Source organism: Netta rufina (assembly GCF_964035555.1).
Source record: "Netta rufina genome assembly, chromosome: 1".
Taxonomy (NCBI): domain Eukaryota; kingdom Metazoa; phylum Chordata; class Aves; order Anseriformes; family Anatidae; genus Netta; species Netta rufina.
The window spans coordinates 53,768,261-53,792,563 of NC_140123.1; the positions used below are offsets into that span (position 1 = coordinate 53,768,261).

At 42.8% G+C, this 24,303-nt stretch overlaps 1 protein-coding gene across 1 annotated transcript; it reads right to left on the minus strand.

The window, feature by feature from the left end:
* Positions 1 to 4,644: 4,644 nt before the first annotated feature.
* Positions 4,645 to 21,207, minus strand: DCT (dopachrome tautomerase; the record flags this gene model as incomplete). Its single annotated transcript, XM_084301189.1, has 8 exons — positions 20,898 to 21,207; positions 15,076 to 15,375; positions 12,140 to 12,240; positions 10,929 to 11,095; positions 8,410 to 8,589; positions 8,180 to 8,315; positions 6,249 to 6,450; positions 4,645 to 4,826 (listed from the first exon to the last, which is right to left on the minus strand). The coding sequence occupies exons 1-8, from the start codon at positions 21,196 to 21,198 to the stop codon at positions 4,645 to 4,647; spliced, it is 1,569 nt and encodes a 522-aa protein (XP_084157315.1). The 5' UTR covers positions 21,199 to 21,207.
* Between the last annotated feature and the right edge of the window lie 3,096 nt (positions 21,208 to 24,303).

A 24,303-nucleotide genomic window follows, 5' to 3' on the forward strand; every position in this document is an offset into this window, starting at 1 on the left:
GCATAGCATTAGCATCATTTGCTGATGGCCCTTTCAAGCAGAACTCTCCTAGATATAGTACAACTGGGGAGCAGAAGGGGTTGTGTTTCGTGAGTTGGAAGAGTGTCCTGCAAGCTTGTCTCACCCTGCCAGGCACCACTGCACCTCGTGCAAGTCACTGCATCCCAAACAGACAGCTGGGCTCTCTGTGACATGACCGCAGAAAATCAGGAACCGCAGGAGGAGACCCACCACAGCCAGAACCACAGCACCAAAAAATGAGCTTTTTAATCCAGCCTGAGGGCAGTGTTGAAAAGTCTTCATCTGAGATGGGGATAAAATGCCTGTCTCCTTAATTTGGACACTCGGAAGTGCTGCTAGGGGCAATGGTTGGTCTCAGCCTATGTTTTCACTCCATCCTGCCTACTGAGGTTTCTCCAGGGTTAATGGGCTTGTCAATGGGCCAGAGACACAAGGTAGGGAAATGAGAAGAGGCAAACTGGAGGGGACCATCTGCATTAGAAGATACCTGACCACTTATTCCCTCTCTATTGAATAGCTCGGTACATTCAGGGTGAGCTATTCTTCAAACTGACTGCCACATCCATGTCTCTCATCGTCATCCCAACATTCATTAGCTTAGTTGCTGCAAATCCCATCTACCCTTACAGAAGAGTGGCATCGGGGCCCCTTGAGGAAGGAACACAGGGTGATGGTGACTTCGCCATAAGCACAGACAGGATCAGTGAAAAAGATCAGTCAATCAGAGAAGTCAATCAGACCTGCAGACACTACAGTTAGGTGCATAGCTAGAGACCAATAAAGTGGTAGGTTGCAGGTCACGTTTTCTTCTCATGTTTCTTCCTTTGCTAGTACCAGAGTGTGATTTTGGATTTATACGTTACAATGCCTCATACAGTGACTTGACTTGAAATGCAGCATAAAGGTATCTTTTGATGCCCATGGCCTTTCAGAGAAAAGGTGGGTGGTCCCCATTAGAAGAGATGGCTGGAGTCTATAAAGAGGGACAGCACTGGTACCATTTCTTCTGGCCACCCACATCTCGAAAAGCCTAGTTTTAGCAAAGAGCTCTGGATAATGAATATCTTACAGATACAGAGCTGTATCTGTGCTGCAGGAGCACTGAAGTAGAGCAGGATTATACATGCAGCCCTGCTCATATCCTGGCTTTTACCTATAGCTCTGTGGAGGACACTTAACTGTCTTCATGCACTGCATAAGGAGCCAAAGGGAGTACTTTAGGAAATTAAGTTTCCTTCCTGGTTGCCATCAGCCTACATGCCTGGTTCTGTAAGCATGTATCTTCACTACTAAATTTAGCCAAATCTTTGAATATGCCTCTCTTCTTTCTCTTTTCTTCCCATCACAAGCACAGGCACACAACATCTCTCCCAAAAGCAAAGTAGTGTGGAATAAGCAGTTAATAGAAGCAGAAGGTCAGTAAAGGCATTGCAACTTCCAGTTTCACAGTAAGAGCCATGACATGTGGTTGATTTACATCACTTCTTCCCTAAATCAGGGGCAGAATCAGAACAGGCTCCTCTTCAAGCATTCAACTAAACAGCCAGCAATGAGATTTAATTTAATTCAGAAAACAAGATCTTGCTAATTCCTTCAGAGAATTTTTATGATAATCTTTTGCACATAAGCACAGGCCATGACTGACAGAGACAATGTGGCCACCACCAGTTTGCTACGGAGACAAAAAATTAAGCACCTGACCCACTGGATGATTCAGAGAGAGGCATTAGCTGCCCACAGATGCTGTACAGTCAACTGAGAGAGCAATTAGCTACTGACTAGAGAGAATTAAACTCCTCAGAAGGATAATCCACTCAAAAGCCATACATGCAGAGCTGGAAGCTGTATAGGTCTAGCTAATAAAATGGCTGAGAATGGGGTGGATTTGAGCACTTCTCCCTCTCTGGAGCTTAAACATTTCATTTGCAGCTGCAAGCTACAGGTATTCCTTTGTGATTCAGAGCCATTTGTCAGAAGTAAGCACCAATTCAGCAGGAATTACTTGGGGGGGTAGAGGGGGACTGATGACTACACCCACCTCAGCTTGAAGTCACCCAGGAGTGCACTTCCCCTCTGTCAGCCAAGTGTTCTGAGTAGAAAGTGAACACAGGGGTAGATGCACACTCCTTCATCCTCCCTTGCTGTGCTGGGCTGTGTGACTGCTTGGTTATGGATATAAGATGGAAAAGAGGTGGGCTGTGGGCACCAGTGACCCCAGTTCAGACAGACGCCATCCTCCTTGTCCCCATTTCGGTGTCCACGCTGAGTCCCCAGAGCTGCTGGTGGTGCAAAGGCAGGGCAGGATACCCCAGCAAGCACCTCAGCACCCCAACCCCGTGAGCTTTGCACAGGTTTCTGGGGCCAAAATCCCAGGGTGTCCTGGGCTCTGTGTATCCTGGAGGTGGTGTGTTTTCAGGATTGCTTCCCTCAGCTGAGGAGTTTATGAGAGTCTTCATCTCCTGTTATAGGACAGAAGGATCTCTTTTCATCCCATTCTGGTAGTAATAGCTTCAGTAAATTTATGCAACAATGGATTGCAGGTATTTATTAACACCTCCGTTGAGGAAAAAAAAAAAAAAAAAAATATATATATATATATACACACACATACATATGTATCTTCTATATTTTGGAATACATGAAACATTAGAAAATTTAAAACCAAGTTTTTAAATCAAACTTGTTACAGCATTTCTTCGATCCTTTTTGTATGTGACTATGCTTAACTTTCCTTCTTTTTAGCTATTTCACGTAAAGCTTACCTGCACTTCTTCCTTTCACCAAGGACACGACTTTCCTTGCTGCTACACCAAGACTGTACTTTTAAAAGAGAGAGAAAAAAAATCTTTCTGGTGTCACCAGGTAATTTCCCAGTAAGCCGCGAGAGGGCACGTTGTGCTCTCGGTACGTCTTGCCTAAACCAGATTTTTACAAGCAACTGTAAAACTGACCACGGTTTTAAAGTCCTAATTATTAAAGTAATGCCAAGCAAATGCTTTCAAAGCAAACTGTTGCTTCCCACCTGGGACATAAGTCCAGGACTTGGAGATTTCTTCATCTTTATTGGCTCTGCTGCTCATCAGTTTGTTGCCACAGGCACTGTGAGCTCTGCACGCCCTCTCCCAAAGCGAAGTCTAACAAATAAGATCAGTGGCACCTCACAGTCCCCAAACTTCGTCTCCCAGCCTCTGACAGCATATTCAACAAGGGGCCTGAGGGACCTGCTATGCCACACACTGGCAGAGTGATGCTGAGGCACACTGAGACACCCCTGAGGACCTGCAGAGCAGCAGAACTGGCAGCAGATCACTTTCCAATTAATGCAACAAGAGCTATCTGAGCACATGGTGAGCAAACCATGACTTTCATTTGCCCCAAAAGTCAATATTTTAAAAGTAAGTTTCATGAGTTATATATACGCAGCGCTATGTGAATACCTGCTGGTATATTCTTCCTAGTCTGCATAGCTAATATTGAGCAGGCCTTGAAGAAATATCGTAGAAATCATTACTAACTGGAATTTTTATTCAAGGCTACAAAAGAAAAAGAAAAGAAAAGAAAAATAGGAGTTTTTCTACAAGACTCAAGACTCACACTCTATTCAAAATGCAAAATCAGAGCATTCAATTAATGCAACATTGTGCACCAAGCCTGACACAATCTGTTCAGGACTTAATTTTCTGTGTAGAAAACACAGGACAGCCACTGAAATGTCATCCAAGCCCCTGTTTAAATAAGGAAATATATAGGAAATGTATAAAGTAATATTTAAAACAGAGGTATAGAGAGTGCCATATCCAAACCCAATCCCCTATCTGCAGTCCTTGGTGATGAAAGCTCTCTCAATCTTGTTGACTTGAGCCCTGGGTCCCAGACTTTGGAAAGTATTTAATATTCACCAATTTATGAAACAATGCAGCAAAGCCAAAACAGAGAAGGCAAGCAGCATTTTCAACTTCTGTTACAGGTTCTGAACACAGGGGTAAAACTTTAAATCAAATTTTAGGAGAATTTGAGTTTGGAGGTTTATGTGCTACTAAAATCGTATTGATCAGAAATAATATATGGAATCATATAAAATAATATGATCATACTTCTGGAGCAAACTTTAACCATGGAGTTCCCACAGTATTTTGCCAAAATTCATAAAACACTTTGAACCTCAAGAAAAAACTACATTATTCAGAGTATTTATTGACAACTGTAAAATAATATGTTATTCAAAGATATATGTAGAGTTTATAATTCTCAGCACATCCCAGGGCTTCTAAATGAAATCAAAATCACACTGAGATGAAAAAAAATATATTGCTTATTCAAGTTGGTTTTCATCTATTTTGATTCTTAGCTGTCTTGATCTAAATCTATAGAGGATGACTTCTGAATGTCACACTCCAGATAATGTCTGGTAATGAGAAAACCCTGGACTGTCTTGGGCCTTGCACATATGCACCCAGAGACTTTGTATATCGCAATTCACAAGATAACTGGAAAACTAAATGAGAACAATGTAGTCACCTGCCAAAGGTGTGTGTGATAAAGTTAACTAAACTCAGCTAAGATCTGAATAAATCAATCAAGGACGTTTCCTACAAGAATAAGCAAGGAAACAAAGCAAGGGCACTAGGCCTCTCCCATGTACTTTTTGGGGCTGAAGCTCACATTCACCAGTGGTTCAAAACCTTTTCTCTGCCTTCGGTGCTGGAAAAGTACAAGCAGCAGAATGAGTATGGCCAAAGCTATAAATGCTCCTCCAATCGTAGATCCAATCTTGACAGCCCATGCTTGGGTTTCTTCAAGTGAACCTGGAAATATGAAAAGTCTGGAGTGAGGGCAGCCCAAAACTTCATTTCTCAACTTGCTTGGAACGAAGCAAATATCCCACAGCCTGGTCATTACTATTAGTTGTGTGGCTAAGAGACCCAGTGGTGTCCACACGGGATGCACCTTGTAACCAACACGCATACCAGAACCAGAGATGTTTCCTGCCAGAGAAGTCTACAGCTGAATTTCAGCTCCAACCTTTCAAACAAAGTGTAGAGAGTGGGAAAGATGCACAGTTGGAAGACTTCACAGTGAGCTAGTAATTTATTCATGTGGGAGTGGAGAAGCAGCAGAATCACAAGATGCCTTTTTTCCTCTCTGGGTAAGCCATTCCCAGGGGACAGCAACATTTCTAAAGCAGGAGCACAGACACTAGTCCAGGGAGAGGAAAACTGAATCTCCATAAAAGGGAAAGTTTCCCCTTTTTCAGGGAAATTCTGGGGCCACCCCTGAGAAAAGCGCTACCAAGGCAGCTAGCATATCTCCACAAGCCAAGGTTTCCCTGCATGAATGCAGCTTAAGGATGAGGGTTTCAATCTGTTGCAGTCTGTAGGCTTTTAAACAGTTTCCACAGATTAAAACCACAGATACACGGTAAATACTTAGAAGAAAATTCTGGCCACATAGGTCAGATAAAAACCTACTGCTTCTTGAGGGAATAGTGAGATGGAGAAAGAAACTGCTCAGATTTAATCTTTGGTAAAGCAGCTTTCCTTACACTTTTACCTTCTATAAATATTTGCAGCTTGTGTTTCATATTTTGGATTTTGTGCATAAATATTTTGGTTTGAGGGGGAGAGAGGTGTGGAGATTGTCTTTATCTGATATGTGTCAAAGGTAATTTCAAATGAATACACAAACCCTTAGGCATATCACACTGAAAGGCATGGAAAATCTTTAAAATCAGGGTTTTATATTAGAAAGCACCCAGATACATCTCTCCAAGAGATCCAGAGATTATCAGAGTGCATCTCTAATGGGTTTCATGGGACAACATAATTCAGCGCCCTGTGCAAAACAGGTATTTTCTAGTGACCTGCATTAGCCATACAAGCTCTCTGGCAGAGTGCCTGACCTCTGACAGGTTAAAGGATTGTAACAGACATCAGCAGTCCTGGGGAGAGGAGCCAAAATCAAAGCCTCCTTAGCCCCAAAGGAGCATTGCTGTCAGCGCCGGAGCAGTTCATGCTCATGCATTTTGCTGCAGAGCAGGAGAAAACTAACTTTATACATTCTTCTAATTACCACAGCTTATCTGGTGAGTTGTAACTACCTAAGCTACACAACGGGATTGCTAATGACCAGATGAACAGACCCATGCTTTTGTGAGCAGTGCATTATTTTCCAGATATCTGTGTCACTGAAATCTTGAGCTATCTCATCTCTTGGTCTCTGAGACATACCTGGCAGGTCAATGGCATAGGTGTAGCCAAGCTGCTCCGCAGTTTGGAAGAGTTGGTCATTGGTCACAGGAGGGAAAAAAGGGACCATATTGTACAGTCTGTTGTGACCGATGGGGGCCAGCTCCTCAGGCCAGGCATTGTCAGGGGGGTTAAACCGCTTCATCCACTCATCAAAGATGGCATCAGTGAAGGAGTGAAGAACCTGAAAATTCAGGCATAGATAGGCACACGTGTTTATTAAGCTCTTTCTGAACTCAAAAGGTTTTAAAGCGGTTCCCCAGTTCAAAGCATGTCTTGAGAAAACCATATGAGTGATAAGAAGTGTAGAAGGTGCAGAGACACTCATGACCTGAGAGCTGGCAGACATGACCTAAGGCTGCAGCCTCCCCTTCACAAACACAACAGTTGTGTCACCTGAGGTCACAATGGGGCTCATGCTGTCACTCGGAGTCCTGGGGATGCTGAAATTCTGCCTGCCACTTCCCAGGCTGGGGACCAGCCGACACAGTTCCTGAAGGACCCGCCAGCTCACATGTTCCCCCACCAGAGAGACAGCAGCAGCCTGAGGGTAAATACACTCTCACCTACGGTGGCAGCAGCTTTTAAAAGAGAGAGAGGAGGGTAATCTAATTCAGGTGGGATTTAAAAAATGGGAAACCAGAAAAAATTGTGAGAGTCGAGTAAATTAATCTTCTTCATGAGACATTTTGCTATATACTTTCTTGTTGCTGTACTGTACAGCGAGCTCTTCCTCTGGACAGTTTGGTATCAGCTGGCAGTGAATAGGCAGGTCCTACCTCTCACTTGAGGGCCCACTGAGTTTATTCAGGTAAACGTACCTCTCAAACCTATTTTTCTCTCTCTCATCTTAACATGAAGAAGAAATAACAGGAAATTTGATTCCTTCATCCTCATTTTATAGTATGTCACCAGCTCCACATCTCCAGGTACCCACAAATTGATCCTGTCCAGTGAGCTTATCGGTCTATAAAACACTATTAATACAGACAGTTGTCTTCAAGTTGAGTTCAGAAAACTAGTATAATTGGTTGGGGCTATTTAAATTAATTTCTGGTGTACTTGCATTTTTCATGTGCTATCCTGAAAGAAAATTAGAAACTATCTTATTGAAAATAATCCTTCATATAAAATTATAGAGTAGTGAAGCAAAGATTGGACTGTTTAAGTAGGAATTCATGTAGGAATTCAAGAATTATGAAGGAAATAAACTAGAGAACCACTACATAAGTATTTGGGATAATTTCTCCAACAAAAGACTGCAAACTTAAAATAAAGGTAAGAAATAAATGAATTGTATTAGAATTTCTCAATATAATCACTGTTGTTTAATCTAACAAAGAGGAAAAGAAATTGGCATGAATTTATTAGATAAGGAAGACATGTAGCAGTCAGCTGCTGGCTTTTTATTTGCACATAGCTGTTCATGCTGCTCACTGCACTGCAGTACTGTACTAACACAGCAGTGAAATCACGTTAGTTCTACTCCCCAAGTGACCCTGAAATTAGATGTGCTTCATGTTAGATAGTGAAGTTTGAAACAAAGAAACAAACTCAGTCTACTGCTCTAAAATAATTAACCCAATTTTCAGGTTTTTCTTGTTGCTGTAAGACTTCTGGTAAAAGACGTTAAATTTAGATACCACCTAATGAAAGAATTCAGGGCAGCGTGACTTGGAATAGCAGCTTTTCTCCCTAGAAACTTATTTTATGTCTCACAAATCACCCTGAGATTTCTTCCATCTTTATTTGACCATCACACAAGTGTGGCAGAGTTCAAGAACAGAGTATTTTTATATTTAAAAGACTCATTTTTATGGGATTCATTTTACTTCCATTTCTGTTAATCTCTGGTGAGATAGCTGCCTTGAAGCCACAGCCACTGACATTTTTCTTGGGGGAAAAGGCCATACCACAAAGATGGGATCATTGGCAGCTGCATGAGGGAGAACACTGGTCCCATTCAGGAAAGAGTGAGCCAAATTATGGAGGCTCAGCATCGGCGAGTTCAGGGCTCCCTCTGGTTTATTGAAGCCTTCCAGTGCATTCCTGTGGACAGGTGAAAGGTGCAATTAGTAACCATATTTTGCTGATGGACACACAAATGAAAAATACCCATGACCCAGCTGGCTCTAGGACAAACCTGAAGCTGAAACTGGAATTGCGGAAAAATGGGGGGCTGTCGAACTCCTGCAGGGAAAGGCACCTCCTGACATCTTCCACAGTGGGCAACTGCTCGCCCGAGTTCCTCTGCGGCCTCCGCCGCAGTGGCCCCTCATCACTCCCGTTGCACAGTGTCACCAGGCGGTTGTAATCATCCAAGCTGAGCGTGAAACAGAAAGAGGCACAAGTTAGGGAAAGGTGGTGAAGCCAGGCTTGTAGGCTTTTTTTCATGTAGCATAAAAGACAAACAGGTTGACCAGTCAGGTTGTGAGGTATCCTTGGAGATCTTCAAAAGCCACTAGGACATGGTCCTGAGCAACCTGCTCTGGATGGCCCTGCTGTAGCAGGGGGTGGATCAGATGAGCTCCATAGGTTCCTGCCAACCTCAACCATGCTGTGATGCTATGATTCTGGGGCCCCAGCTGCAGGTGCGAGAGAGCAGAGCTTAGGGACAGACACCCCATGGGGAGGCACAGTTCACCTCCCATTGAATGGAAGCTGAAGTTATTGCTGAACTGCCAGTCCTGAACAACGACAATTTTTTTCTAACTCAATAAAAAGCAAAAAAGCAGAAAAGTCCCACTGTGGGTTGTGGTAGAGAAAAGCAATATATGACACAAAACCGATTTTCAGTTTCCATCCTTCATCCCTTTTAGAAGAAAAGCAACTGCAATGCATTGCACCTTCTTTTTCAGGACCTCAATGACAGTCTGCTGTTGCAGGGGCTGCCTACTAGTTAGTGAGGGGAAACTCTCTAGTATTAGGAACAGGAAGAGGGACAGAGGACGAGAAAAATGTAACACTCAGGAAAAAAAAATCTGTGTTATTTAACAAAAAATGGAATTTTCATAAACTCCTTCTCTCTTTAACTTTAGCAAGGCAAAAATTTACTCATTCCAGTTTCCAAGAAAAAAAAAAAATCTTACAGAAAAAGTAGGGACCAGGGTTAAAGCCAACTGGTGCCTTTAAAGCTAGAAATTCAAGTAGCACTTTAGATACCCAGATAAAGAGACTTTCCTGTAAAGCCTTGAGCTCTCAGTACCTTCATCTGGCTGGCTCCACGCTGCCCCAGATCTGACCGGAGCTGATACGAGCATTAGAACTGGCAGCGTCCTATGTCATACTGCCCCGGTCCTGGGCATGAACACATCATCAAAGCCCTGCACTTAAACAAATCAATATATGCCTACTAATAGCTGGCAGCAAGAATGTTGCTATCTTTATGTTCTTTCCTGTGTGAAGTCTTGGCCACTTCAAGGTCAGTCACTGAATCAAAATCACAGAATGGCTTGGGTTAGAAGAGACCTTAAAAATCACCTCATTACAACCCTCTTCCATGGGCAGGGACACCTCCCATCACACCAGGCTGCCCAAAGCCCCATCCAGCCTGGCCTTGAGCACCTCCAAGGACGGGGCACCACAGATTCTGTGGGCAACTTGCACCAGTGCCTCACCACTCTCATAGTAAAGAAGAAGACAAAGAGTCCCTCCCCAGCTTTCCTGTAGGCCCTCTTTTGTTATTAGAAGACCACCATAAAGCCTCCCGGGAGCCTTCTCTTCTCCAGGATGAACAACCCCAACTCCCTCAGCCTGTCTTCATAGGAGAGGTGCTCCAGCCCTCTGAGCATCCTCATCGCCCTTCTCTGTACTCATTCTCACACTTCCATGTTCTTCTTGTGCTGGGGGACTTCAGAGTTGAATGTAGCACTCCAGGTGGGGTCTCACAGGAACAGAGTAGAGGAGCAGAATCACCTCCCTTGACCTGCTGGCCATGCTTCTTTTGATACAGCCCAGGATAAGGCTGGCTTTCTGTGCTGCAAGTGCACATTGCTGGCTCATATTCAGTTTTTCTTTAACCAAAGAAAAGTCCTTCCCAAAGTCCTTCTCTGCAGGGCTGCTCTCTATCCACTCGTTGTCCAGCCTTCATTCACGTTTGGGATTACCCCAGTTCGGGTGGTCCCCAATACAGACCACATTGCTGAAAAAGATGTTAAATAGTACCCGTCCCAGTACAGACCCCTTAGGGACACCACTCATCACTGGTCTCCACCTGGACATCAATCCATTGACTGCAACTCTTTGAATGCAACCATCCAGACAATTCCTTACCTACTGAGTGGTTCATACATCAAATCCATGTCTCTCCATTTTAGACAGGACAGTGCCAAATGCTTTTCACAAGTCCAGGTAGGTGATGTTAGTTGCTCTTCCCTTCTGCTGTAATTCCATCACTGCGGGCGAACAATTTGTCAGGCCTTTAGTGAAGTCATGGTGGCTGTCACTAATCATCTGTGTTTTCCATGTGTTAGCAAAGTTTTGAGGAGTCCCACAATTTCCAGGAGTGCTATAGTTTCCATAGTTCCCAAAGCCACTCTAAATATATCAGAGTTAGGATCTCACCCTATACAAGGAAACAGATTTCTCAGCCCATCTCTTACTTTCTATAATGCCAAAACAAGATTTGGTCAGTACACAGGCTTGCCCTAGGTATTCCAGTACCTGTTACAAACTATTTGCCACCGGGAGAATCTGGAATTCAGGCTGATTAGCCCCAGGTCATCTGGCCGCGATGCTCCAAAGAGCTGGTCTGTGCACACATCACACACATTTCTACCCGTGGCAAAGTCCCAGTAGGGCAGTGCGAAGGAGTCATTGCCCAGCAGTCGCTGCAATGGACAGAAACACATTAGTGGAGAATCATCTTCAAAGGAAAGAGAAAGAAATTGATTCCTGTGAGTCATCGCTGGGCATCCTGTATTCTGCTTTGCACTTGAAGGCAACTACACACACTTCATAGTGCTGCTCCAACTGCTTTCAAAAGACTGGGGTGTTGAGCAAGTCCTAGCAAAGACATTATAACTGGTTAATCTACTGTTAGATTGCCCTTTTTTTTGGCCATGTTAGCTCTTGTACCAACTGAGAGACTGAGCAGGAAAGCAGAAGCAGAGATTAATTGAGCCTTAAACAACTAAGAGGCTTTCTGATTGATGCAAGTGGGTAATGGGTAAAATTGTGTGTGTGGTTTGCTTTTATTCCAGCAAGGCTAGCCCTGGGGAAGAATCTGAATTTGTACTAATAGAGGAATACAGTGTATTTGCTTGTATTTGCTTGTTAGATACAATTTCATGCAAGAAAGATCTTGCAATTATTTAGACACCAACCATGTTCATTAGAGATCTGCAAGGCTGACATACAGCAACACTGTTAATGTAGAAATACTGCAAATGGAAACGAGTCAGTGCTTGGGCAACTGACTGCCGGGTACATTAATGTATATTTATTTAAAATATCTACACCTAAATATAGGAAAATATAGAATCTATAACATGGTGTATTTAAAGAGGGTAATATTTGGTGTTGCCTTCCAGCTTGCTGTCTGCTTTCCAGCAGACATTATTAACAGGTTTTACATGTAAGTGTTTCTTTGATTTTATTAATGAATTGTGCTAATTCGTATCTTCTGCTCTCTGTTGTAAAAAAGAAAAATCTCCAATATAACCTTCACATCGTTGTTCACAGTAAGAAACTGTGAACTGTATCAAAAACATTAATTTCCCTTTAGATAAAAAGGATCAGTGAGCAAACACTCTTGAGAGTTTGTGAAAGAATCAGTCCTAGGAAATAACTTATCCTAGGCTGAAGCAACAAAGACGTGCAGTGCAGCAGAAGAGAGAAGCTGTATGAGGAAAGGAAGAAGCTGTTTAGCTAACCTGCAGGTCTCTCTCCAGCAACAGCAAATGGTACCTATGCCAAGTCACAAAGGCAGGTCCTTGATGGGAGAAATCAATAGCTGTGAAGGGACGGCCTGGCCCTACAAAGGGAAGATAAAATAAGCACTTCAGCACCAAATGAAGCCAGAAATAAAGACAACGCCTTCTTCTGTTGCCCTCAGCTGAGTTACATAAAAACCTGCAGCTCTGCACCTTTGCAAAGAGCACACAGATCAGAAGCTGCAACGCTTACAGGGGACAAGTGAAACTCCTCTGAGGATACTGACTTCAGTGCTTCCCAAAACTTCACACTCCCCAAAAAGTTGAATATTGTGCAAGTTTCTTCACATTTTTACAGATCTTTTTAAGAAACTGTCTTACTGTCAAAAATCTTAGCTACTTGCTAACATGTACCACTTTGTCTCATTGTCTTGTTCAACAGCAGGACTTACACAGTGTACCTATCAAGAGAAACTCAACACTTCCCATAACCTGCCAACAGCAATTCAATATGTCCTTTGCCACTTTTCTTCAAATCCTGATTGTTATTTCTCTTCAGGCTTCTGCTAGTTCCCACTGCAGAAGCTAGTGAGGGAGACAGCTAAAGCAATGAGAGGTTTCTGCAGTGATTCACAAGGAGGAGAAGCAGGAATCTGGGAAGGGAAATTTGGTGGTGTTAAGCTTTTTGCTACAGTCCTGGTCACTTTTTCCCTTACTGTACATGAGAACCTCAGCAAAAGAGCTACCCCCACAATTTCAACAATCCTCAGTAAATTCTCATGGTATTTTTTTTTCCAAAAGTGTAATGACAAAATAGTTCCTTCTTAGTTTAGCTCACTGATTGCACCTCCTTTTCTTTTTTTTTTTTTCAGATAAATTCTTATCTTAGCAAAAACATGCTACTTGATGCAACATAGCTGAACCCTCAGTGAAAGAAAATGCAAAGCTGCCTGTAATGCCTTAATGCATGCTTTGTACCTAAATATTATTTTCCAAGCAGATCATAAAGTCTAGTCGCATTTTTTGAATTAAATCTCATGCTAGATTTCAGGAGAAATTCAGACTGTTTCATTCTATAAATCCAATGAATTTAGGGGTTTCTCCTGAGGTTCACTAATAAACCTAATCTTATTTCCTTGCAGGACTACATAATTTTGTAGTGTCCAACAGGCTAAAATAGCTGTAGTCATAAAGAAAAAAAAAAAAAAAAGGAAAAAAGAAAAAGAGGCAGAACAAAAAACTGCTTCCACAAGAACAGGTCCTCAGGCATCAGCTGTTTGATCTGACAGCACAGGTTCCCACCCTGATGTTTCTCAGAATACAGAATGCTTCACAGTGTCTGAGTGACAGTATTGGAGGTGAGCAACTCTCTCAGAAGAGTTTTTGATTGACATCTGTCTGATACAGCATATGTTTCTGAATACGATAATCCAGCAGGTTTTTAAAGTATACATTTTTAAGCTGAAAAAATCTTCATAAAGAACACACACAATGGAAATGTCTTTCGATGGGTACTTGGTTCAGAAAGATTGAAAAGGTTTTCTAATTAATCCCCTAATTTCTACTCAAAATTAACCCGCTTGTCTCCTTGCTCAAGTCATCACAGGCATGGAAATACAAATTTATGGATCTCTACAAAGACAAATTAGTTATCATTCATGGTTTTATTTTTAACAAGAAATATTTCAGACACTTATCAATTCTGCAATAAGGGTTTCAGCAAAATACCACATACAAAATCTGCTTCAAATCCCGCCTGCATTTCCTTGATGTAACCAACCTAATACACTCCCATCCTAATTTTGATATCCAATCATCTGACCTTTCCCATATTTGTCTTTAAAACAGCATTTGGAGAAGAGCAACACAATGGGAGAAACTATACCATACACATGAGAAATAAGACACTGAAAGACGAGGGGCCTCAAACCACATTTGGATTTGCTTATTGCTTCAGCAAGCTTTAACCCACATGTGGGTTTATTTATCTCTGCAGCAGCAGTGAAAGTTGCTTCTTCCCTTTTCCACATGACTGTACCATTGCCTGAAGGACCTTGGCTCGTGGTAGGCCAGAGACAGCTTCATTCAGTCCTGTAAAATGGGACAGTGTCAGAAAGGGAAATGAGAAAACCAGATGCGGGGTAAAAGATACCCTCTAGCAAGAAGGTAAATGTGGGTAAATTTCACGGGCTGTCTCACTCAGATGGAGACACTTGAATGCTAAATTCCACAGCCTGCATGTAGCTCTGCTGGGTAGAAAAGCCATACTGCTGCCTCTTCCTGAGGGACCAGGGCTCTGTGAAATGGGGCCAGCATAAATACTTCAGTCTAGAAGAGCCATGAGGACTAGGAATCCTGATTTGGGAGAAAGTGTGGAGATGATAGATGCCTAAACATCTAACCTAGTTAGTTTTTAAAAGCTATCTGTGGTTGTTCAGGCAAATCCCACCCTTAGTGACTTGCTGAAGGCCACAGAAAGCAGTAGCACTCCAGTCCCCAAAATCTGGATGGTCTCTGCCTTCACCAGCAGAGCCTCCTTCCCACTGCTCCTGCATCTACCTTATACTCTAGACTGGGAATGTCTTTTTGAAAGGGATCACTGCCTGACCATGCTTTGGTTCACCCAAGAGAGTAACCTGGGAGCCCGTAAACTGCCTGCCTGTCAGATAGAAGAGACATCAAAGTGTGCACTCTGATGCCTGGGGGAGTTCAGTCACCGGGACCAGACTGCAACAGGTCTGAAGCAGGTCTGAACTGCCCCCAAATGCAGATGTCCACCAGATCCCCAGCACCAAATATTTTACTGCAGAGACCTCTTACTGGGCTTCACTGCTTGCTAAAGTATCCCAGCTGTATTAAACATACTTACCCTTGTTCAGCAATACTTTTTATCCTCTCCTTTACCTGCAAAGCCCTTGGGTAAGAAAAGCACTAACCTAGTAGTGTGTCTCTGACTGAGTAGTAATGAAGCCAGACAAAGTAGTTATAAATGCTACAATTGGCAATTTGCGGTTCCTCTCCAGTGGGACCAAGCAGACTTATCCGGTGCTGAGTTGTAATTACATAGTCTGGGTGAATGGTAGTCTTTGCACGGTCTAGAGCATCGAAGAACTGCTCCCTCTCCTCTGCTGTCAAGGAATGGATGTTCTTCCTGACAACTAGCGGCTTCCTGACATTGCAGTCGGGGCCAGTCCAGCCAAATTTGCAGTCACCACAGTTGTAGCCAGCAAAGTTTCCTGAATAAAGAGGGAGAGAGCAGTCATGAAAACATGAAATGGAGAGAACTAACACTAAAATGCAGAAGAATTATGAATCATCTTTCTTTTTCCCCAGACATTTCAATTCCTGGAAGGGACAGCAGCTGAGCAGACTGGCAGCTCTGCCAACTGGTTAACTAGAAAGATGGCTCACTTCCCAGAGCCACGGCAGGGCCAAGAATCACACTCAGCTGGTTGGGGAGGCTAAGCACTGGATAATGGGCTTGATGCCCCAAGGCGCTAAGAGCTCCATGAAGCCTTCAGGCGTGTGAGGAGTCTCACTGAACAGAGAGTTAAGCACTTCAGGTTAAGCAGGTGATTAAATGCTTTGCTTGATTGGCCCTCAAGTACTCCCAGACTTCCAGGATTAAACCCAAAAAACAGCTCACATGGATATTTAAACACAGAGAAAGATCCCCAAACAAAACAAAACAAATGCAATAAATAAATAAATAAATAAATATAATGAATAAATAAATATAATAAATAAATAAATAAAATAAGCAGTTCTTTTAAGGGCAAAGCCCAGGGAACACCAATGTCCATTCACAGTGTATCTGGCAACCAGCACAGCCCAGGACGTGCACCAGAGGTGCTGCCAGTCACACTTTAAGCATTATTAAATAGCGTTGAAATTAGAGCCTGAGAAATAGGGTGACACTGTCATTTCTTGCTGGCACCATTCCTTAGGCAAGTAATCGGGTCCACTCCAGGCTATCAACTCAGATCCCCTGACATGGCGGAAGAGACCAGGGGGACAGAGCTCGCTTTAAGCACAGCACAGGCACCATGGCCTCCTGCCCGCTGTGGCAGGGTGCCAGAAGCAGCAGAAAGGCCCCACTGCAGCTCCCAGACCTGTGCTGGGGGACAGGGCCATGACCACTCTGTCAGCACACATCTGTGAAGTTTGCGAAGCAGTGGTGTGGGATAATGGGCATTGCTGCCCGGGGCAAGCAGGGCATAGAGAGACAAACAGGGCTCCTCTGGGATCTCCCCTCCTTTCTCCAGAACATGCACTGAGACTCTTTGTGACCCCACGTACACACAAACACTCCACAAAGACCATACCAACCCTCTTCCAAAGTGCCATAAAACCTCACTGCTCCCCACACATCTGTGCTGCCACACCCAGGATGAGCCTGGGGCTAATACGGAAACTGGGAAGTGGCTTGTGAAGAGCTCCTGGACTAGCAGACATCCCTAGGCCATAGGCATGAGACTGTGAGTAAAACAATGGATAACACTAAAGATTTCAGATTGTCAGGGGCTGTAGGGCTTATTATGAATTTCAAAGATCCCCAAGGTTACAAGGGAGGCTGTGTAGCTTAGGGCCTGTTACCCGTCAGGCTGTGTAGCTAATGGCTAGATCTAGGATGAGGGATGCTGAGCTGTAAACATATGTGACAGACACTAGGAGGTTGTGAGGGTGCTTAACTACAGGTTCAGAGAGTTTGTGGCTACTTCAGAGGCAATGAGATCAATAAGCTATCATGAAGCTTAGGACCAGCTTAAGGACTACAAGAGTGAAGACTTCAACCAGGTCTTGGATTGTGCGAAGCCTAATGGCATACCATGAGGAGAGTTTATGGCTTACCTTCCTTCCCCATGTTTTCTTTAAACACTTCTATAAAAGATGCACTAATAGTTCAGTACACATCTATATGCCAATCTCAGAAAGTGGTGGGAAAAAAAAATATTAACAATAATTATTTTTAACTTCTCAGTGAACTCAGACTATGTCATATAAACATCATGATCTGTACTAGCAACCACATGACTGACTGCAGTAGTCTTTTCACAATAATCTTCTGTAGTGTTTTTTGTTTTTTGTTTTAGGTGTTGCAACAGATCTGTATCCCATTACTACAACTTTATCCTTTAGAACTCAAAATAGCATTTAGTTCATGTCTTCTTAATCAGTATTCTTCTAAACCAAATTGAACTATCCAACTGCAATACTTTTTTTATTATTTTTTTTATTATTTAGCCACAAGTGTCCATTTTCAGGGTCTATTAAATCAGTGCACCCAACATTTTGCCTAATTCAACACGTACAGCTTGTATGCGATAAGTACAACATGTACAAATGACCATATTCCCTTTCACATATTATAGCACTCTGTCAGAAACTGTCATTAGGCCATTGCAGTTTAAGAATTAATATTAGGTTGACTGAAATGAATTGCAGAATGCACATAATGGATTCAAAACTGAAATTAGACAGGAACTAAACATTCTTTGTTACCTCCCGGCTACATTCAAGCCATAACCACAGCTTTTTTCTAGAGATATTTTTGTTGCTAACAACACATTACATGAAACATACAGCAAGCAGCATCCTGACAACAGCCTTACAATTGTATCCTTGATCATGGCTTTTTGTAAAAAAATGGAAGTAAAGCTGGATCTTTCTGTTTTACTAATCTTATTCTGTTGCATTTGTCTCTGCTTAAGGAAAGACATTATTGTCTGTTAAAGCCTAAAAATTTAAAGGAAATGCTTTGTCTGTTTGTCTCTTTTCCGCAGAAAAATTAAATGAATTAAAAACTATAAAAATAATCTGGCCCCATGCTAACTAACCAATCACCACTGTTGGTTTGTGTTTGGGATTTTCATTTTTTCAGAAATGTTCAGCACCCAGACCTAGGTGGAGATGACTTTCAGAAATTTTTCCTCAATTAACAGCTACAGCATATGGCCAAATTTTCCTTCATCTTTATCAAGTTTCTAGCAAAATTCAAATTGAGCACTTACTGCAAGAAATCTAGCATCCCCATATGGAAAATGCAGGCTCCTCTTCCTCTGAGCTCCTCCAGGCTTCCTACCATACGGCCACCAGCTATGAGACATGTTTAAATGGTGCTATCTAAACAAATGTGAAAAGCTACACAGGAGTTGCAGTTTCCATAGCTATTGCTTATGCTACATTTGAACAATAAATTAAATGGTGACAAGATAGCACTGGAACGCAGTTGTTTATATTGTTAAAACTTTAGACAGAGCCTTGGCATGGTCTGTCCAGGAACCATTTCAGATAGGTGGTCTGCACACAAAGTTCATTCAATAAGATGCTTTAATAGTACAGATGTGCACTGTTCCATGTCCCTTCAAATGAGGATATTTAATTTACTGTGATAGGTACCATAACCATAGATGCCTAATGAAAAACACACATCATACCATTTAAAACTCTGGTGTGCAGACAGGCAACCAGTGCAAAACAGTTTTATACACATATATATATATACATACACCAATAGACACAGACTCACAATCACCACCAATGTAAATACATCAACTCTAATTCAAACCTCATTCAGTCATTAATTAACTTTTAGCATTATTCTAGAAATGCCTTTGCATGAAGCATCAAGCTGACCACAGCAGAAGCAAGCCCAGGAAACCTTTCTTAAAATCATCTTTAAGGCTGCCACCTTAATGTTTTGTCACTGGTATGTTTAGAAAACGAAGACTGCAAGGAGAATGAAGTATACAACAAGGAATATATGAGAGAGAGAAAGAGGGAAAGAGAGAGAAGGAGAGAGTAGAAGCAGAATGAAACAGATTTAAAAAGCTGATATCAGACAGCTCAGCAGAAGGAAGGCAGTGAGAGACTACCCGACATTACAGCTGTGTAACCTAGGACACAGACCAGCAAATATCAAATGATGGTATTTACCTTTATTTGGACAAACAAATTAATCTCTGCCCACACTGCTCCCCACTTCACTCACAGGTTTTAATGCCCTAACTACACAGACTTCATAAATATTATTATATGCCCACATGCTTTGGCGCTCTTCCGACTTGGGATCTGTGCCTAAATGTGATGCCTGAGTTTAGTTTTAGAGGTATGTAAGAACCTTTAAAATGAAAAAAAAAAAAAAAAATATATATATATATATATATCCATTTTTTTTGTAAAGTGTCTGGAAAAGTACTTCCACACAAGCATTTGAAATCTAGTCAAAGCAAGAGATAAAATTTGATTTATAGCTTATTGTCTGTTGCTATTGTTTCAGACAAACCTCAATAACACCATCTATCCACTTAAGTCATCTGCCACCACCTCTCTGCTTTCAGTTCATAACAGCATTGCAAAACTTAACCTCATGGACTGAAATCTTCTGCTATGTGTCTTTCTCAGATTGATTTGGGCTTTTCTGATAGCAAGGGCCAAGGTGTATTTTAGATAAAATAGGTCAGCTATTTCTAAGAATCATATTGAAGGAAAGTAGGCTATTCTTAATATGTTGGACACTTCAAACAACATTATATATCCAACAAGAAATGCCAGGCTGCATTTGAAATCCGTCTAGCAGGTACTGTCAGTGCTGGAGACATGCTTTTTAAATGGGGATAATATTGGTAGTAGGGGCACGACTGGTCCAGATGAGTCTTGGAGGTCTCTTCCAACCTTAATGTTTCTGTGATTCTAGGACTCCTGACACCACACCCTGCCAGCCCTGCAGAGAGCCAGGGCTGAGGTTGGGCTCCTGCTCATTTTAACCCTTCTTAAACAAGGGCTGCTCTTGAAAAAAAAAAAGGACCTGCCTCCTTACCTTGCCGTGACCTCACCTTCCTATTCCTTTCCTGGTCCCTAGTACAGGAAAACCTGTCCATTTGGGCTGGGTTAGCTTTCAAGCATATCAGCTCCCTGATTCATTTTGCCTCCCAGTGGGTGAAGTCAAAGGAAAAAGACAGGGTGGCCTCTTCGGCAGTCATGCAATGCTGAACACAGCACTGAAATGTCTAAAACTCTGTGGAAGAAGGGTGATGAAGGACTACAGGAACAACTTTAGGGACAGAAAGGAAAGCCCAAAAGACTACATAAGAGAAAATGTTTTTGTTGTTGTTGTTGTTGTTGTTGTTTTAAGAGAAAAGGCTCTTGAACTGAAAGCCCTGTACAGTACTATCGGGGCTTGGCCATAAAGATGACAGTATTTTTAGGAAAGTGATAATTCTCAAAGCTTTCTAAGAATCATAGAATCATTTAGGTTAGAAAAGACCTTCAAGATCATCAAAACCAACAACCTAACACTACCAAGTCCCCCACTGACCCGTGTCCCTTACTACCACATCCACATGCTTTTAAAATACCTCCAGTGACAGGGAATCCACCACGTCCCTGGGCAGCCTGTTCCAATGCTTGACTGCTTTCTCTGTGAAGAAATTCTTCCCCATATCCAAGCCAAACCTCCCCTGGCGCAACCTGAGGCCATTGTCGCACGTCCTGTCACTTGTCACCTAGGAAAAGAGACCAACACCCTCCTTGCTGCAGCCTCCTTTCAGGTAGCTGTAGAGGGCAACAAGGTCTCCCCTCAGCCTCGTTTTCTGCAGACTGAACTGCCCCATTTCCCTCAGCCACTCCTCATATGTCTTGGGTACTAGTCCCTTTGCCAGCTTCTTGATGCCTTATGCCATCTGGGATGTTTCTGGCCTTCACCAAACAGCTAGCAGACACATTCATCCCCATCCCCTCACCTCACGGCTGCACTCACCTGTGCACCAACAGCTCTCATTGAAGAACTTGAGGGGCCACCATTCCCGGTCATCCACATTTCGAAGAGTGTAGGGGCCACTCCAGGGCTGAGTGTCCACCTGTACCCCCTGGCAGCGTCCTCTGCCCTGCAGGGACCCACACACGTTGCCTGGCTCCGGCCCCAAGGCCGGGCAGCAGCGCTTCGACCGAATGGCCTCCACCGTCATGCAGACACGGGGGAACTGTGCCTCTGCCCCACGGGGACAACAGCAGCTCAGGCAGCTCAGCACAGCCCAAAAAAGCCACCTCAGGGCACCCATTGCTGCTGGGTGCAGCCTGGACCCGAGTGAGGGGAGCACAGAGCTCTCCTCTGTGGGACAACCTGGCCTGGCAGCAGCTCCCCTGGGATAATCGCTCTCACTGCTGAGGATGCTGGTGTCGGGTGTTTGTTTAATCCTGGTCTCTAATTGCCTTGAATGTGGTTCAAAAGCCAGGAGCTTTGGCTCAGCAGTGCCTGCCCAACAGCCACAGCTTTGAGCGGGGCTTATATCGAGGTTGGGAGAAGCCCTCATTAGAGGGATTAGCACGGCACAAATCCTCGTGTTTTGCACATGACATCAAGGGCAGAAAAGACGCCAGCGTGAGAGCAAGTCCTGAGGGCTCTGGCGGCTTGTCAAGAGGGTGAATGCCTCGGATTTATTTCCCCAGGACTTGTCGGTCTTTCATGCACTTTGAGAAATTGATGGTCTTGTTTTAGCTGAGGTGGCTGGAGAAACAGATTTATTTTTTTTAATCACAACCCTGTAAACAGATGATAAAAAGAAGGGGAAAAACCTTCTTTTTTTAGTTCATTCACTGCTAGATAACACTTTCCATGAAAGCAGTATCTGTAGAAAATGAACTGGAAGTACAGAGAACATAGGTACATCATCAACAAAAATTAATAAAACTGGGAGTAATAGCCTGGGATGGAGACTCCATCTGCTGACTAAAGAATTCCAATGCCTGCACCGTAAATATTTTAGTGGCAAGTGGAGAAGGATTCATTTCTTAGTAGCCTTTTTGCATTTAAAATAAATTATTTAATTGTTTTTAAAGGGTGAGTGGTACTTGTCTGCTCTCTAATCCTTTCTCCGTCATTACACCAGAGATCGTTATGGGGCTGGTCTGGCTGCTAGACTTTCAGAACGGTCACAGCTGAGCATTTGTTATCCACCTGGCAGGAGACAGCCTGTAAGATCAATACACGTACGAGACATGCAGACAAGTGGTTTTGTTCAGAACATAGACAAAAATGGCTTTAAAAAGCTGCTAGCTAGCAAGCAGCAGTTCTTGCCCACGATGCAACTCCTGTGCTACAGGAAGAAAATGAATAAATCAAAACAAAGTAGTGATAAGTCATGAGAGGAGTCTGAAACAATATCTATTAGTTCAGCTCCATCGTGCTGAATAAAAAGTTGCATCTCCCACTGCTTCACTGAAAGCTTTCTCTATAACCCCCACACACACCTCTATTGATTAGCCATCTTTATAAGTATGTATAATGAAAACAGCTGTGTTTGCAGCCATGATCGTGTCTCTGCTATTCAATACTTCCATGGATGTTCAACCAGACCATTCTGGCACAAGCAGCCTATTACCTATGCAGCACACTTATTGCCTTTGTGCAGCTAAGTCACTCCCCCACACTGCAGACACTATCCTCAGCACTTTCAGTTTTTATATCAAAAATTTATTAGGTGCCAGACAAACTAAAATATGACACTACTTCATTTATGAAAGCACAAAGCCAAATAGCAATACCACACGATATGGAATGGTTTCACCTTATCTCCCTTAGGATTCAATTTACCTGGAACTGACTTTTGCCTCCTGCTATCCTTGAATGCAAAAATAAGGCGAAGTTGTAGGAGTTGGAGAAATATGTTGCAGAAATATGTTGAAGAAGCTCAGGAATTATAAATGGAGCTCAGGAATTGTAAATGGAGGCACTAACTCAAAAACACGCTCAACTCTGCACCTCCCCAGACTCCTCAGCACCTGACAACACCTCTCTGGTGTGGGAAGATCAGTCCTTGGACATAGGTTAGGGGGTGTTTTGAACCAGTGTTACCAACATATCATGTTACAGCAGTTAAAGTGCAGGAAGAAGAAATAAGTAATTTTTAAGGTAGTTGGATTAGAGTGTGGATAAAAGGAACAGCAGACAGACGACACTATGGAGATTATATAGTTAGCAAGGGAAGAAAAACCCTGTGTAGAAGTACATGAATAATTTCCCTTGATTACTTCCCTTCATCACAACAGCATCATTTTACGAAATTGGGAACATGCTATGGCATGGAGTACAGGAATAGATGTAGTGCTAGGCTTTAGTCCTCAGGTCCTTTGGTCTCTCAGCAGGACAGCACCTGGACAGACAGACAGCAGATCCCACATCATGTCAGTGCCGTTCCACGCCTGCCAGGATCAGCAGCCACCCACCTCTGCATGACAGACAGCGTGGAAGACAGTGAGCAACATTTCAGAAAGACAGTTGCCTCTTGATTGTTTACTAGATAAGTGGCAGGCGGTGTCCCTTACTTAGTGCCTCACTGTTCAGAAGTTACCACAGCTTCCCCTCAGCTATTTTGATTGAATAAAGGAGCCATTATTAGGGCTGCACAATATTGGCACTACACCAATTTTAAAATAGCATGCTGAAGGACTTTTTATTTACTATGAGTTTCTCCTGTCTCTCGAAAATGAGTATCACTGCGTGTTGGCACTGCTGCTGAGAGGGTTTCTCCACAGCTATCAAAGGACCTTTCAAACAACTGACAGGAGCACATGAGCCATGGCCAAAGCCCTGGAGATTCAAACCCTGACCACGCTGTCTTGTCAGCTATTCTGAGATACCAAGTCAGGCTACCGCACCTGGAATTGTGTTAAACTGATTTGTTAAAATATTTAGGCTCTGCGCTGGGGATACAGGAACACAGAATATCAGTTACCTTGCAGTCCATACCCATGCACAGATTCACCCCTAAGGTCAAACTTCCCACCCTATCCTCCACAACCATACAGATTCCTGCTCATCTTGGGGATTAATATATTCACATAGTTATTTTTTCTGACAAGAGAAAGACTAAAGAAACAGAATACTCAAAGGTACAGGCAAAAAATCTCTACTCACAGCTCACCCTGAATACAGAATTCCTGAGTAATGAGTAGGCAGTAGGTTTGCTTTTTTTTTTTTTTTTTTTTTTTTTACCAATGACGGTATTGTTTCTCAGGCTCTAACTGTACTCAGGCACAGATTAGCATCAAGCCAGAAAAGTATTAAGCCTTTGGAATTTTGGTAAGACTTTTGTCCAAAATATAAAAAATTATTTGGGAAACAATATATCGATAGAAAGAATAGATCACACAATGATTCGTAATGA